This window comes from Orycteropus afer, unplaced genomic scaffold (assembly GCF_000298275.1).
Source record: "Orycteropus afer afer isolate SDZICR_OR568_19922 unplaced genomic scaffold, OryAfe1.0 scaffold00292, whole genome shotgun sequence".
Lineage (NCBI taxonomy): Eukaryota > Metazoa > Chordata > Mammalia > Tubulidentata > Orycteropodidae > Orycteropus > Orycteropus afer.
In genome coordinates, this window is record NW_006921879.1 from 2,952,425 (window position 1) to 2,968,238 (window position 15,814).

The window sequence follows — 15,814 nt, forward strand, 5'->3', positions numbered from 1 at the left end:
AAGTGCCTTAGCCACTATGCTACCAGAGCTCCTAGTAAAAAAAGGAAGAAGCAAAGAGTTGTGAGAATACAGAGAAAGAAATGATGACCTAGAGCTGGAGAAGGCTGCTCAGAGAAGGTGACATGAACTCATGATAGAAACAACACCTATTTCCCTGAGGTGAGGTATGCTTGGAGGTTTGGTAAGGTGACATAGGAAAGAGCATGAGCATCCTCAACAGTTCCCCCAACCCCCAATAAACACACACACATCTTTGTCTATGAAGTTCACAGTAAAATAGGAAGAAAAAAAAACCTGAAAATCTATGGGAAAATAATGAATTCTGGAACAAACATAGTCTCTTTGTGAGGAAGCTAACATGTCAGAGCCTCTGCAGGGTCTCCTTAGCCACCAAAACCAAAACCAAACCCACTGCCATTGAGTTGATTTCAACTCACAGCTACCCTATAGGATGGAATAGAACTGCCCCCATAAGGTTTCCAAGGCTTTGGGAAACAGACTGCCTCATCTTTCTCCCATGTATCAACTTGTTGATTAGAACCATGGATCTTTTGATTAGTACCTTAATGCCTTAACCATTGTGCCACCAGAGTTCATTCCTTAGCCACTAGGACCTAGGAAATTCCCTGCCAATTAAAGCTTAGCAATTTCCAAAATGCTGCTATTGTACACATCACAAAACAGACTGGTAAAATGGTAGTGGTATGAGTTTAAAGGATAAACAATTAAGAAAAGTAAAGAGAAAGGGGAGAGAAAAAGAAGAACATTATTCATTGAATAATGATCACTTCCTTTAAGATTTTGTTCTCTTAAAGAGATCTCCGAAACCACTGGGGTTTCCTAGAATTTGGTACTGCTGGGACACTGCCCTACTCCCCATCCTGCTAATGAGACCTGTGAGGGAATCTGGAGAGACTATTAAGAAAGTAATGTGCTCTACAGGGAGGCAAATAATGCCAGTGGGACTGGCTGTGAACTTCACTTCTCTGTGTTCTTTGGTTTCATTCTAGTTTGAAATATTGACATTTCTTTTCAGATATGCCAGCCCCTTATACCCTACAATGGGAGGTCGCTATGAATCGGAATTTACTTGATGGCAGTGAGTTTATATTATTATTTTTTTTTTAATTTTTTTTTTTTTTAGTATAGCCTACAATAGATCTATAAATCTTTATCTGGGGCTAGATTGAGTTGTTTCAGTTCATGGAGTTGTTTTAGTAAGAACAAGACTATGTCATCTCGCAACGTGGATGAACCTGGAGGACATTATGCTGAGTGAAATAAGTTAATCGCAGAAGGACAAGTACTGTATGAGCCCATTACTGTAAAAAGACAAGGAAATGTTTGCTTTGGAAAGGGAACTCACCTAGTAGGTTACCAGGATGGGGAGGGAAGGGGAGCGATTAATTTCGGGCTAGTTGGGGCTTACACGCTGATGTGGGTAGGGGGAGGGATATATGACCACCATAACAACATTGAGAAATGAGAGGATACCAAATTGTGCACATAAGAGATAGACAACAGATGCTAATACCAACCAATGTGTCCACAATGCCACATTGCCATTAACACCAAACACTAGGCTATACAGATAAACACATAAACACCTGAGATGATCAGATGGGGATGAGTGAACAGAGGTATACTCTAGACCAAGGATAGAATCAGCTGAGGCTAATCTTGCACAGACACCAGTGATACAAAATACCTGCAGTTCTTACAGAAACGATAGAAGACAGACACAGAGTAATCCGTCACAGACTGTTATCCAATGTAGTAATCTTTTACAGCTCTGTGTTATTAACAATCACTCCCGACACTATGGAAGAGAGATCCAATAGATCTACTACCTCAGGACCATAGTACTGGGGGACACCAGTATTCTGCCACAACAAAATACATAATAGCATTGCTCCACATCCTACATTGGTGAGTAGCGACTGGGGTCTTAAACACTTTCAAGAAGCCATCTAAGATGCAGCTAATGGTCTCCTAGCGTCAGAAGTGAAGAAGAATGCAAAAAAAAAAAAAACCCAAGGGCATTTAGAAGCAATTAGTCCTAGGGCATGATGGCCCTTGAGGCCAGAAGAACTAGATGGTGCCCGGCTACCAAGGCCAACCACTCAGGAAAGGATCAAATCTGGAGATCCTGGATAGAGTGGGAGGGAAAACATAGAACAAAATCCAAAAACTCCAGAATTACTGGTCAGATGAAATCTGGTGAGAGTCCCAATACTATGGCCCTGGAATACATTCTGCACCTGGAATAAAACTCACCCCCAAGGGCAGGCTCTCAGTCTAATAGTTAACAAGACCACTCAACCCAGGATGCCACACCCACACACTCAATGGTAATACATACCTTAGAGCAATAGACTATGGGACACCAGAGGACCAACATTCAACCTGAGGAAATGCAGGACAAACAGGAGTGCATAAATATGAGGGACACAGGGGGAGGGTTGCAGGGTAGGGAGGGGAGGAGACTGGGTTAGGGTTGGATATGGCGAATGGGGAATGAAACTAAATGTATGCATGACATTGAATGTAAAACAAGCTCTTAAAATAAAAAATAAACAAATATATAAAATAAGAACAAGACTATGACTTTTCTCCTGTGAAATATTGGGAGGGAAAAAAAAGCCACTGTAAATTGAACCATTCTGCTTGCTGCTTCTTCTCTGGAGTTATTTCTCTTCTGGGAACTTTGGGGGAAAAAAAAAAAAAAAAACTGCTGTCATATTTGTATCAGCCTTCTACAGCATCCATGAGATACGTCATCCATGAGTTACTCAGTCAACTCTGCTTTGTTAGCTAACAGCCCCACCACCTCAAGGGCTTACCACAATGAACACTGATGTTTTGCTCCTGTTTTCACTATAAATTGGTGACTACATGTTGGCTTCTAAACTATGCTCCATGTGTCTTCTCATCTCAGAACCCAAGCTGAAGTATGTCACTATTGGGAACATGCTGGTCCCAATAGAATAAGAGAGCTGCTGGCAGAGTCTTCAAGAAATATCTTGAAACTTTGCTCAGACATGGTATATATTATGTCCACTCACATTCATTGACCAACGTCATTCTCATGGCCAAGCCTAAAATCAAGGGCAGGGATTCATACTCCTCTCATATGTAGAGTCACTGCCAGACACGTAGCAATGGGCAGGAATTGATAACCCTCTCTCGTGGAAGAGGGGATCAAATACTTTAGAATGATAATATCTACTATACTCTTTGACTCCACCCATCTAATTTGACTCTACCATTGAGAGTTTCTTCTCCATGTCAGCTAAAACTCTCATGAAATTCTAATGGTCAGCACCGCCCTAAATGACTATGGGAGAACCAACCAGATGTTGATTTCTGCTCATCTAGCTTGAAGGTCATCTAATGATGTGGAGAGGAGGCATGCGTGAGTCCAATGGGTCCTTAAAAGCCTTGAGAAGGTGGTTTGTATTTTTTGCTAAGCCCGAGCAGCATATCAGGAATCTAAAATGTTACTGAAATACTACTCTTTGCCTACTGAGTTAAGTATAAACCCTTCAAACTGACTTTTATTTCTTTCTTCCTTTATGTAACAACTATATCTTGAGTCCTACTCTGTGCCAAGTGCAGGCATTGAATACATAGTGTGAGCAAAACAAACATGGACCTTGCCCTCATGGACTTAATAGTTTAAGATGTGAGGGGACTGACATAAGACAAATATGCAAATAAATACCTGATGATCATTCAACCTCCCATCAGTGTGAAGCATCATTGGTCATTCATTCCTTCTTGAAATGCTTTCCACACTTAGCTTCTGAGATGCTACACTTTACTGACTTTCTTCTACATCACTAGGCTCTCCTTTGCTGTCCCCTTTACTGTCTCTTCCCTCTCTATTTAGCTTCTAAATATTAACATGCCCTGCGCTCTTGCCTGGGCCCCTCTTCTCTTCTCTTCTCTCTCTCTCTCTCTATCTCTCTTTCTCTCTCTCTCTCTCCCTAAATGATCTCATTCATCCTGATGGCATTAAATTCCACATACATGCTGGTGACTCCCAAATTTATATCTCCAGTGCAAAACTCTCCTCTGAGGATATAATCTCCCTGAAGTTGAATCACCTTAGCACTCAGCTCTCTTAGTCATTTCATGTGCTCCCCCCTGGCCATGATTGTTTGGATACTCCCCTTATCTTCTTACTAATTTATAAACCCCTTGAGAGGAGAGATCCCTGATCTCTGTCATCTTTGGTTTCCACAGTGTATTGCATAGTAAGTGTTTAATATATGATTATTGAGTTTAATGTTTGAACTGAATTTCTGCTTTAGGGATCACTGAGATACAGTTGTAATGAAAGAGAATATTTTATTTAAAGAAATAATACCTCATCCTCTGTACTTCCAAATGAACAACCTCAAATGAGAGAACACAAGTACTACCTACATACATTGGCATGAGGTGAATACTTAAATTTAAAAATACTAAATGGAGCCAATACTGTCCCTTGTGGTCACAGAAGCTGCCTCAAAGGTTTTGTAAGTTGGCTACTTCCATGTACCCCATCTGGTGCTGCTGGTATGTTATAGCCATGGATGACTTCCTCTTAACAATAGTCTCCATTTGGATCTACTCCCTGTTTTAAAATGAAAAGACAAAAGGAAAAAAAAAAACGAAAAGGAGCTTGCCTAAAACACCCAACCAACCACAGCAGCAACTCAACCATTTACCCTCATAATGCTGACTCCTCAATACTGGGTACAGGACCAACTGTTGTTGTTGTTGTTATATGCCGTCGAGTCGGCCCCGACTCATAGCGACCCCTCGTTGGGTTTCCGAGGCAGTATCACTACGGAAGTAGGATTGCCCAACCTTCCTTCCGAGGAGTGGCCGGTGGGTTTGAACCGCCAGCCGTCTGGTTAGCAGGCAAGTGTCTTAGCCACTATGCTACCACAGGACCAACTAGGAGGTCAAAAAAGGAAGATTTTCCAGATTGCAGAAAGATGTTCCACCAGCAGTTCTAAGGATAGCATGTGGCAACTGCATCTCCGGCCCTTCATCTGAATTTTGATCCTGTTCTTTTTCAAGCCTCTCCCAAGGCCTTTTCTGCTAATCAAAATCAGATAGGTTTCATATCCCTTAGAAGCAAAGAAGACTGATGGAACCTGAGTATTGTCTAGAGGAAAGCTAAGAGCCTTTTATTTATTTCTCATTACCACACAGGGAGGCCCTGATTATTATGCGAACACTGTCCCCTTGCACAGCTCCAGCAGGTGTGCTTTTTCATCTTAGTTGCCCTAAAAAAAAAAGTTTGCCCTTGGCCTACATATACTTTCAGCTTAGAGTTTAGTCTATCAAAAGAAGAGAAAAAAATGTCTGGATTGCACTTCTTTCACAAAAACAAACGTTTTTGAACTGCCATAGCATTTTAAACTTTTTTTCTTTTTTTCTGCTAGCATGTGACTTCCCTATCACATTTCCCTGGATGAACATGTAGTTCATGACATAATATTTATTTATTTACACAGACTCTTCTGGGCCAATGGTAGAATTAGGAATTCTACTCAGTATTTAATGTGCTGTCCAGCTGAGTCCCCAACCACACTGTCAGTCAATGCAGACACAGCAGACTTGTGAGCGGAGGCACAGTTCTCATCCTAGTATCCTGTCACTGTGACCCTCAGCTCAGCCTCTGGGTCACTTATCTGGTACTTGAGCTGGCACTTTTAAACATAAAGTATTCTGACAGAGAGATCATTGTCAGTTGAGCCTTCCACAAAATCTTTTCTCCTTGGGCTCCTCTAGTCCATCTTCTTGGCATGTGCCATTCCATATACATCTTTTGTATCTGACATCCCTGACTTTTTGCCACCACCCAGACTATGCTGTCGGTTTAAATTGATACCTCGTGGTTTGCCATGCAGTGTGATTTCACTCAGCATGTTATTTCAGTTTGATTGATGCTGAAGTGCCTAAGGCATTTGACTGTTAACGAGAAGAGTGGTGGTTCAAACCCACCTGCCACTCTGCAGAAGGAAGACTGGGCAATCTATTTCCATAAAGATTTACCACCTCGGAAACTCAAAGGGGTTGCTATGAGTCAGAATCTACTCGATGGCAGTGAGTTTGGGGTTTTGTTTGTTTGTTTGTTTTTGTTTATTTGAGGTCATTGGTCATGCAGGGGCAGTCTTTCTACACATATTTCCTTTGCCCTCTTTTGGTAACTTCCCACATTCCCAGTCACTACTCAGTCATGCACATGTGCCCAATCTCAGACTACATTGCAGTTAAACCCTGCCACATGGGTAGCTTGTGTTTCTAGTCAATGATCTTTTTATTCATTCATGCTAAGTGTTCATTATGCAGCTCAATGTTAAGGGCCCTTTAACTTCTCATACACATGATATATATAATAGCATTTGCATTCTAAACTAAAGTTTAAAGCAACAGTAGTCAACCACTTGCTGTGGAGTTGATGCCAACTCACAGCAACCTCATGTGTCAGAGTAGAACTGTGCCCCACAGGGTTTTCAAAAACTGCCAAGTGTGTGAGCCATTTGCATCACCCAGAGACTCCAATACAACTAAACAATGATGATTATAAAACAAGCACTATGAACTGTATTGGCTATACCCATGCTGTATTTACTCCGGTCCTTGTCTTATACTTGTCCCTATTTTTCACCAAATAGTCACTATAAAACCCACCACATAGCCAACAAGAGTGTCAGAGGTGCTCAGGTCATAGCAATGGGGCAGCAGCAGACAGAGTGAAGTTCCTGGGATATGATGAGGGCACTAGGGTACCCAAGATGCTATAGGACCAACATTCTGCTCAAATACTAATTTTCGAATTTAGTTGGTTTTGGGAACTCTCTTCTTCTAACCCCCAAAGTAACTATGGCCACCATTTTTAATCTACACAGCTCCCTTCCCAAAAAGTACCCTAGAGTGATTCCACCTTTCTATTCCATTCTTTCCTCAGTTAGCTCTATGTCTTTAGAGCTGATCTCATGTTTTAGCATTTTTCAGCCTCATTTCTTTTTCCTTCCAATCTGTGATATAGCTAAACCAAAGCAGTAGATGTGTTAGCTCAGAGTCCAAGGACGAGGAGGTACCTGTAGAACTCTGGGCTGAAAGGCCAACTAAAAAGGAGAATCAATGATGCAACATCTTGTTGATAGTTGTAGGAACCACTAACACCAAGGACACATTTTGCTGGCAGCTGGGCCCACCACACCCCATTCCTAGGAGAAAAAGGTGAGGTCTCTCCATTTTGTCAGTTCTCCTCCTCTGGCAGCATAGCTCCAACCCAGAGAGGGTCACCTCTCTGTCCACCATGAAGTAGGGAACAGGAATGTCTCACTAGCGAAGAGGCCTCCTCACTGCTATCTCCTTCTCCCTCTGATTGGAGGACAAAGGGCTCATAGGAAGGCCTTCATTTGCTTCCTGTGGACAATGAGGCAGGGGGGTTAGTCCAGGGACCTGGGAGAACCCAGCTACATTATCATCCCCTGCCCTTGTGGCAACTGTCAGGCTGCTCGATGAGTTCCTAATTCTGGAGTTGTTTATCTCCAGAACTATGGAACTTGAGCTCCCTTGAAACACTAAGAGGGTATTGGTTGTTCAGTGGTAGAAGTCTTGCTTTTCTTGGAGAAGATAGAGGTTAGATTCCTGGCCAGTACCCTCATGCACAGCTGCCACCCATCTGTTGATGGAGGCTCGTGTATTTCTATGATGCTGAACATATTTCAGTAGAACCAGAATAAGACAAACTAGGAAGAAAGGCCTGGTGATTCACTTCTGAAGAATCAGCTAATGGAAACCTTGTAGATCACAATGTTCCCAGTTCCCATCGCATTGTGAATGGGGTAGCCAAGTGGCAGGCCCCAACTCAACAGCAGCTAATGATAACATAAGCATTGTAACATCCACATTCTACTTTTTGGTAATCTCTCACCCCCAAAGAAGAAACAAAAAAAGCATTTATGTTCTCCCTATCTCTGTCCCCCAGCCCTACTCTCAGCCAAGAACCTTGAAACAATTCTTTCTTTCCATTTCATACAAGGAAAGCCGGAAGTGCTTTTTTTATATATGCAGAAATATTACAAAGAGAGAGTAACTTTGCTTCAGGCCCTTTTAAACTAATTACCCATCTGTTCCCAATCCAACTTTTTCCGGCTTTTACCTCTCTACTGAGATGTTGTAGGATGGAAGTATAAAAGTATAGTTGACTGTTGTTGTTCTGTTTTTTGTTTGTTTTTGCTTTTTCATAGATAGGCTTCTGCCAACAAAGAGATGTGATTAATTTATCATCAACATGGCCAACCTCTGCTTTGGCCTCTCTGGGTTCTATCTGAAGAGTGCCAGCCCCCCACAGGTCTTTTAGCAAGTGGAGCTAATCAAAAAGGATTTCTTTGTCCAGAAAACAGCAATAACTTTACATTCTTCCCACAGCTCTCTCTGTGGCAGCAAATCTTTATTGTGAAATCAGCAATTCCAGGAGAGGGTAAAGTAACCCAACCCCTCTAAAAACCAGTGGCTGCTTCAAGGAACTGGACATATTTTAATTCTTAATAGCAGGTCTCCCTTAATTACTGTGATCTGCGAAGAGCCTGGAAATTACAGGAGGAAAAAAGAAAAACAGAGGAAGGAATGAAGGAGGGTGGGAGGCAGGGAGGAAAGTAGACCACTAAGTTGAAATACAGCAAGAACACATTACTCTGTGACTCTGGTGTGCTATGGGCTGCATTCTTCTCCCACACACCAGGTGATGTGTAGTGCAGTGGAAGGAATCACTGCTGGCAGGCTACCCCTGGCTGAACTCTACTCTCAGAAGGGGCCTGGGTAGAACAGAGTTTGGATCTATCTGGGAGGTCAGGATTAGGAAAAGGAGTTAAGAGCTGCAGACTTAGCCCATTTCAATCAGCACTAAAGGACCCAGAAGGACAAGAACTGTAGCAGTTGGCAGACAATTGACCAAGCACCCACTAAGTGCCCAGCACTATTATAGGAGCTCAAGGAACAGGAAAGTGGCTGATGCTGACCTAAGCAGATACTCACACTCTCTGACTTGTAAGAGGCCAATGTGAGCAGTCACCAGAGAGGAGAGCGACTGAGGGTCCACACTGTCACGGAGAAAGGGCAAGGAGCGGAAGCCCAGGAGACCTTCAGCTCATAGCTGCTCACATGGTCACCGGTGACACCTGGTCACACAAGCTTTGCCTTATCCCCTGAGGACAACACTGTAATCAGCCTTTACTGCACTATAAGGTTTATTCTGTCTTTGACTAAATGATTCTGTTACACAGTGATTTTCAACCCTGGCTGAACATTAGAATTACCTAGGGAGCTTTTTAAAACCCTGATGCCCAGACCCTACATAGACTAATTAAATCAGCCTCTCTGGGGTAAGCACCTAGGCTTCAGTAATTTTTTAAACTCCCCGGGTGATCCCAATGTGTGGCCAAGATTAAGAACCACTGCACGGAGGTAATTGTCCTAATTACCTCTCCAGCTTTTTGCTACCTCCACCCTTCTCTTATCCGAGCTGTTATATTTCTTTTTTATTTTTAGTTTATTCTATTTCATCCTTTTAGTAGATAATTCTATAATACTCCATTAAACCTTTCTTCTTGCTTTAACTTTGCTTTTCTCGTTTAATTTTCATTGCCCGCTCGATTTACTCCATCTTCCCATTATGTTTTGTTTTGTTTTTCTTTGCTTTTAGTCTAGCATCAACATTTACAGGTCACTTGATATTGGCAGAGTGCTATAGCAGACACTTAATTGCTACTAAAAATTAAATCCGATGTAACCATATTTTCTGTTAAATTCTGTGCTACAGTTATGGACTCTTGTCCAGTGGAAGACTGGTATTTTGGCAAAGTAACATCTCCCTTCCTGGGAAGTAGTTCCCTTGGTGTATAAATAAAAGATCCAAATAAATATATTACAACAAAGAATAAAAGTCATATTCACAAATAATGGGAAAAGTAGTATTAACAACATTCTGAAATTAAGTATCAACATTCCCCACACCAAAATCTTGGCCTCACTCTAGAAAGGGATGCTGCCACATCCATTAGAAAGAAAAGGATGCAGATAGTTTGTACAACTAGTGGGACTATTCTTCAGGAAACATCTGCTGATTCAGGCTTATTTTCTCACTGTCTGCAGGCAAGCCCACAAGCACACATGTGAGTCTGTGAGATACTCAGGGTTGAGATGAGGAAGAAGTGGCCAGAAAATGGTCCTAGAAGCAGAAACCTTCAGTTGCCCGTTGGAGCCATGCAGTGGATCTGCTTGCTCCTCCCACTACTGCCCCGCTACCTGGATAAGTATGGCCTTGGAGCCTCAGAACCATAGGTCCTGCAGGCCCTGAAAGCCCAAAACATTGTCTTCCCGGACAGAGCCCAGCACAGCATTGAGAATACCACAGAAACCAGAGGACATTTGCAAAATGAGTAAATGAGTGAATGATCCATCCACCCCAACGAAATTACCCGTGGGGCACTTCATGGGAAGATTGAAATAGAAGGTGGCTCTCCAATCAACACTGGAACCTCAGACCCTTGGTACTCTGATGTGGTCTCAGTTTTTCTCTTCTTTTTACACCGATTTTTTTTCCCCAGGAATCAAGCCAGATGCCTTGTTGGTGCAACAAGACATAGAGATGTTTTTCCCTTTTAGAAGAAGCAAAATTTTGCAGTGCCAAATGACAAAGGAAGAAATGAAAAATTACATTATGTATTGTATAGGAGGAACCAGGATGGCCCCCTGACATTTATATATCAACAAGGAGACTATGGCCTTTGTCTCCAGCACATCTTTCTTGGTAGAGTTGGGAATTCAAACAGTCACTTCTCCCCAGAAATTCTCAGAGCTGTAGTGAGAGAGGAGGGGATTTATTATTGTGATATTCTACCCACAGTACCACTCCTCTGCCCCTGGGTAGGTCTTAAACGCAAGCCTATCCCTCCCACCTTCCACATTGGTCAGTGACCCTCCGCCCACCTCAAGAACATGTCTAATTGTAGATCACAAAATGTTCTCACATGTGCATTATTTCATCACTACCAACAACCACATGAGGCAGGTATTATTTCCATTTTATTGACCAGAAAACTAAGGCCTAGAGAGGTTATGTGACTAGCAAATAAGTGGTGGAGTCAGGATGCAAACCCAGATCTTCTGGATCTAAATTCAGTGGTTGCCCCACTATCACTCAGCTGCTTCTTGAGAACTAGAGTGGTCAGTGAGGAAAGAGAGGTCCCAATTTCAGGATCTCTTCTGGCTCAATCTTGTAGGTAGCATGTTGTCTGAGGCTTGTCTGCACAGAGATAGGGTTACAGAGCCATCTGCTCCTCAAGAGTTCGTACAAATTCAAAGAAACAGTGTTAGTTCAAAGAACACATTTGAAAAACAGGAAAAGCAACTCTGCTAGAAGTGATGGAGAAATGAAAGCTAAAATTTGAATGAGAAGGCTTGCTGAGGTCCCTTCCTCTTCAAATCTTGAATTTTTTCTTTTGTTCCAAATGAGGCCAATAAGCAGATCCTCCTCCATGACTGTGTAATCTGTTAGTTGGTTTGTCTGTGACCCACCCACCCCCAATCCAGAACACTGGCTCTGAAAATGGTATATTAACTATATCAGCCTTTCAGCTATCTCTAATATTTGACATTAATAGAGAAGCAAGAAGCACTTATGAAAGTTGGTCAGCAGTTCCTTTTTTAACCTTCCTCTGTCTATGACAAGGTCAGTCTGGCAAGGCTGAAGAAAGATGTTCTTGTACTGAAATGGCTTATCTTTAGAGCCACAACCAAAAGCCCAGAGCTCTTTCCTGTGACTATGATCTTGGGAATAAGATTCCCACCAGTCTTCCTTTGCTCTCCTCATATGTTGTGGACAACAACACACATCCATAGCAGACCTCTTGTGGACAGAAGATATTATTTCACTTCAATTCTATCAACATCTTTGAGGACTACTATGGCTTCAACAGATTACAGGGCAATCTCAAATGAGATAAAGATAGATCAAAAAGCAAGTGTAAGGCAGGATTCATACTTTATAATGCACTGTATACAAAGGCAACTTTGGAATTTCTACAAATGAGGGGCTGAGGGCTAGAAATCTGGTTGGAAGATTCCCCAAGAACTTACCTTGAGGTTGTATTTTCATAGACTATAAGATTGGAAAAGATATCAAGGATTAGCTGATGGATATTATGGGGAAGGGTGGATAAAGTCCCAAAACCACACATGCCTCTCCAACTAACTGTTCAAATCTCAGGTATCATTATTTATATGGGGAAGAGGAAACTAACATTTATCAAGCCAAGCAATGAGTCAAGTGTTGGCAAATGTAATTTCATTTGTTCCTCACAAAAACCCTATGACTTATCTTCCCCCATTTTACAGACTATAAAGAGATTAACACTCCCTGGAAGTCACGTGAAGGGACAGCAGTTTCCCAGAGCCTATTCTCTGACTGTGACACGATGTCACAAGGAACACAGGAACAGGAACACAGCAACACAAGAAACATAGCTTCCACAGAGCCCTTGAAAGGTAGGATCCCAGCACACTTTTCCACCGTGCTCCCGTTAGCTGAAATCCTCATCCAAACATGAGTAAATGTACCTGCAACACCAGATATAGGATATTTTTGTTCAAGTTCCATCTAGCTCCTGCCATAAGTCCAGGCCAAGCTGTCCATAGAAGGAACTAACTCCCCCTGACCAGGTAGAGCACTTCTCCCAGCCACGATATGCTCCAAGCATCCACCAAATCATCACCTGTCCCCTGCCCTATGGTCCTCTACCTCTGGCTATGATTTATTGTTCGTGCCAGCTCTCTCCTAATCAAGCATAAAGGAAGGTTATTTTTACCCATTTAGCAATAAATCTTTAAAATTACTTACTTCTAACCTATGGAAAATCACATTCATAAACATAAGCACAATCTTGGGATTTTTCTAAATGCCTTCTGAATAGTTTGGGATTAAAAAACACAAACCTACTGCAATACTTGATTCTGATAATAATTATCCAGGAAAATGGGTTTATTGTTCACTATGAGTTGGAATCAGTTTGATGGCAATGTGTTTGGTTTTGTTTTTGGTTAATTGTCCCTGAGTGGCACAAATGATTAAGCACTTGACGACGTACTGAAAGTTTGGTGGTTCAAACCTACCCAGAGGCATCTCAAAAGAATGGCCTGGTGATCTGCTTCTAAAAGGACGGTCATAGCCTTGAAAATGCTAAGGAGTAATTCCATTCAGCATACATGGGGTCACCATGAGTTGAAATTGGCTCATTGCCTATTGTTTTGATATTAATGCAACTTTAAGCCCACAATTCTTCCTCCTGCCTCAGGACTTCTTTTATATGTCCTTATTTCTTGTATAGAGTGTTCTTTCCCTCCACGTGTCCACTGTACAACTCCCAGCAAGAAATAGAGGGCACTCTCCAAAGAATAATTAGAGTGAGTGAAATGAAAAAGCCATTTACAAAAGTGTGGGGACGGTTACAGGAAGCAAAAAAGGAACGATGAAACACCCAGAGACTGTCAATAAGGAAGTCACTACCACACTTGGCCTAAAGCATGGAAGGAGGATCCTTTACTGGAATCTGCAGATGTGGGGGGAAAGCTGTGGCCTCCAGTAGAGAAAGGAAGACACTACCAACAGACATTCTAGCAGGAAGAAATCTGGGGTAATAATACCCCACCTCACTCTCTTCCTTTCCTCCAGTCTCCTGATGGTTTCTTCCACTGGTCAGACCAAATGGGATGCCAGAACAGGAACCAGGTGGATGCTGTCTGTTAGGATCAACCTCCTAGAGTATGAAGCACAGAGTGGATCTGGAAGGACAAACAGATAATATCCAACACACCTGAGTAAGTTCTGCTTTTGAATTAGTTCAAAACTTCTTCAGGGAAGCCTTCCCTGACCTCCTGACCAGATCATGGGCCCATCACATGCTCTCATAATCCTTCTGCTTCCCTTCAGCGCACTTACCATGGCTGCAATGGAGGGATTAATTCTGCAAATTATTATGTGATGACTGGCTCTCATACTAGAATGCAAGCTCCATAATCAAAGAGACCACATGTGATTCATCAGTGACTCCCAGGGTCCAGCATATAGTAAGAATGGATAAATTTATGGGCTGTGCCAAGAGTTGGCAACCTGATATAAAAAGATTGAGCACATAGGACCAGAGAGGTTGCCCTTGACAACATTTAAAGAACTATAGCAGGTTGCCACCATTATCCTCTAGATGGATACTGATGGTGCAATTTGTAATATCAAATTAAGGAATGATAGGTGGGATGGGCAGTAGAATGAAGTGAGGTGAGTCAGAGAAAGGGAGAAAAACTATCATGTCTTCAAGCAAACTTGAACTTGCATCTATCTATATTTCCTCAGGCCAGTGTTGTCCCAGTCAAATTGAGAAAACCATGAAATCTTAAGTGGATCTCTCCTCCACTCAAATGGGAATTGAGGTCTTAGGCACATCCTCAGATATTAGATGCTACCTTCACTCTTGCCCCTTTGCCTACCAAGGGACCCTCTTCCCAGCTTCTACTTCACTCTTTATTTCCTATTATTCATTTGCCTGATTGATTTCAGAATTTCAAAAGCCTGGGCCCCAAGAATTTAAACACTTCCCTCTTTTGAAGTACATATAAATTAAGGTTGTCATAAGCCGATCTATAACAGTGGTTTCTGAGAGGGTTTTTTACAATATTTTTGCTTTGCATATTCAGCAAAGGAGACCTAAGAGCCCTTCAAAAAAGAAGACAGATAAGCTCAATAAAGACCAGAAAACCTTGGCTCAAATTGGAGACATTGTTTCATTGGATTGCTCTTTTACACATGGATGAATCACTCTTATCCAACTTTGCCTCGAGGGAGTTTGCAGCGAACACAACAATCATTACAAGATCCTCAGAGTCTTGGTACACATACAATTGATCTCTTCATTTGATGGTCCTTTTGATTACAGCTGTAAATGTCAATAATTCTTCTTCTTGGCACTGTTAACATCACTACAGAGTGTCCAACATATATATCTGACATGGAAATGGAGCAATAATATCAGAGTTAACTTCTTGGGCAGAAAGCAGAAACCTTGCTATCAATGAGGTAAGCTGCCACTAGCCTTCCTCTTGTCCCTGGGTGGTACAAATGGTTAGCACACTCAGCATGCTGACTGACAAAGGATTGGAGGTTAGAGTCCACTCCGAGGCTCATCAGAAGACAGGTCTGGTGATCTACCTCTGAAAAAAGTCAGCCATTGAAAACCTTCTGGACCACAGTTCTACTCTGACACATACGGAATTACCATGAGTCAGAATCAACTCAATAGCAAGTGATTTAAAAAAAAAAAAAAAAAAAAAAAACTTCCCCTCAATTGGCCTTATTTATCTGGCCAACATTACTGATCTTGATGGCCACATTAACAGGCACAGATGTGCTGTGCAAACCTTCTGTGATTGACAAGACCCTTCTTGGGGAATGGAAACAGCCACCAACTGGGGCTGGTTTCCTCAGGCACAAATGCGTCACTGACGATGTGTTAACTCAAAGCAGGAACCAGTCAAGGGCAAGTTGGGAATGGAACTGCCCTAAGAGGAGTCATGCAGAGAATTGGCTGCCTCATCCACCTCACCCTCTTCTGTGCAGGTAAGGCAGATCCCAGAACCTCAATAAAGCAAGATTCAGCAGCAGAGATATCAAGGTTCCCTGGCCGTGGTACTCATGGAAAGTGACCTTTATTCAAGATCTCAGCCCCCTAGTCTTCAGTGAGCCCCTCTCATC

The 15,814-nt window shown here is 42.2% G+C and overlaps 1 protein-coding gene and 1 gene segment (V, D, J or C); both read left to right on the forward strand.

Moving 5' to 3' along the window:
- The window catches only part of LOC103205765 (T cell receptor alpha chain MC.7.G5-like), a 347,276-nt gene that overhangs the window by 161,189 nt on the left and 170,273 nt on the right, over positions 1-15,814 (forward strand). The window lies entirely within an intron of this gene.
- The window catches only part of LOC103205764, a 70,106-nt gene continuing 69,925 nt past the window's right edge, over positions 15,634-15,814 (forward strand). Inside the window, 1 exon segment of the C gene segment in view lies at positions 15,634-15,679. Coding sequence covers positions 15,634-15,679 — 46 coding nt within the window.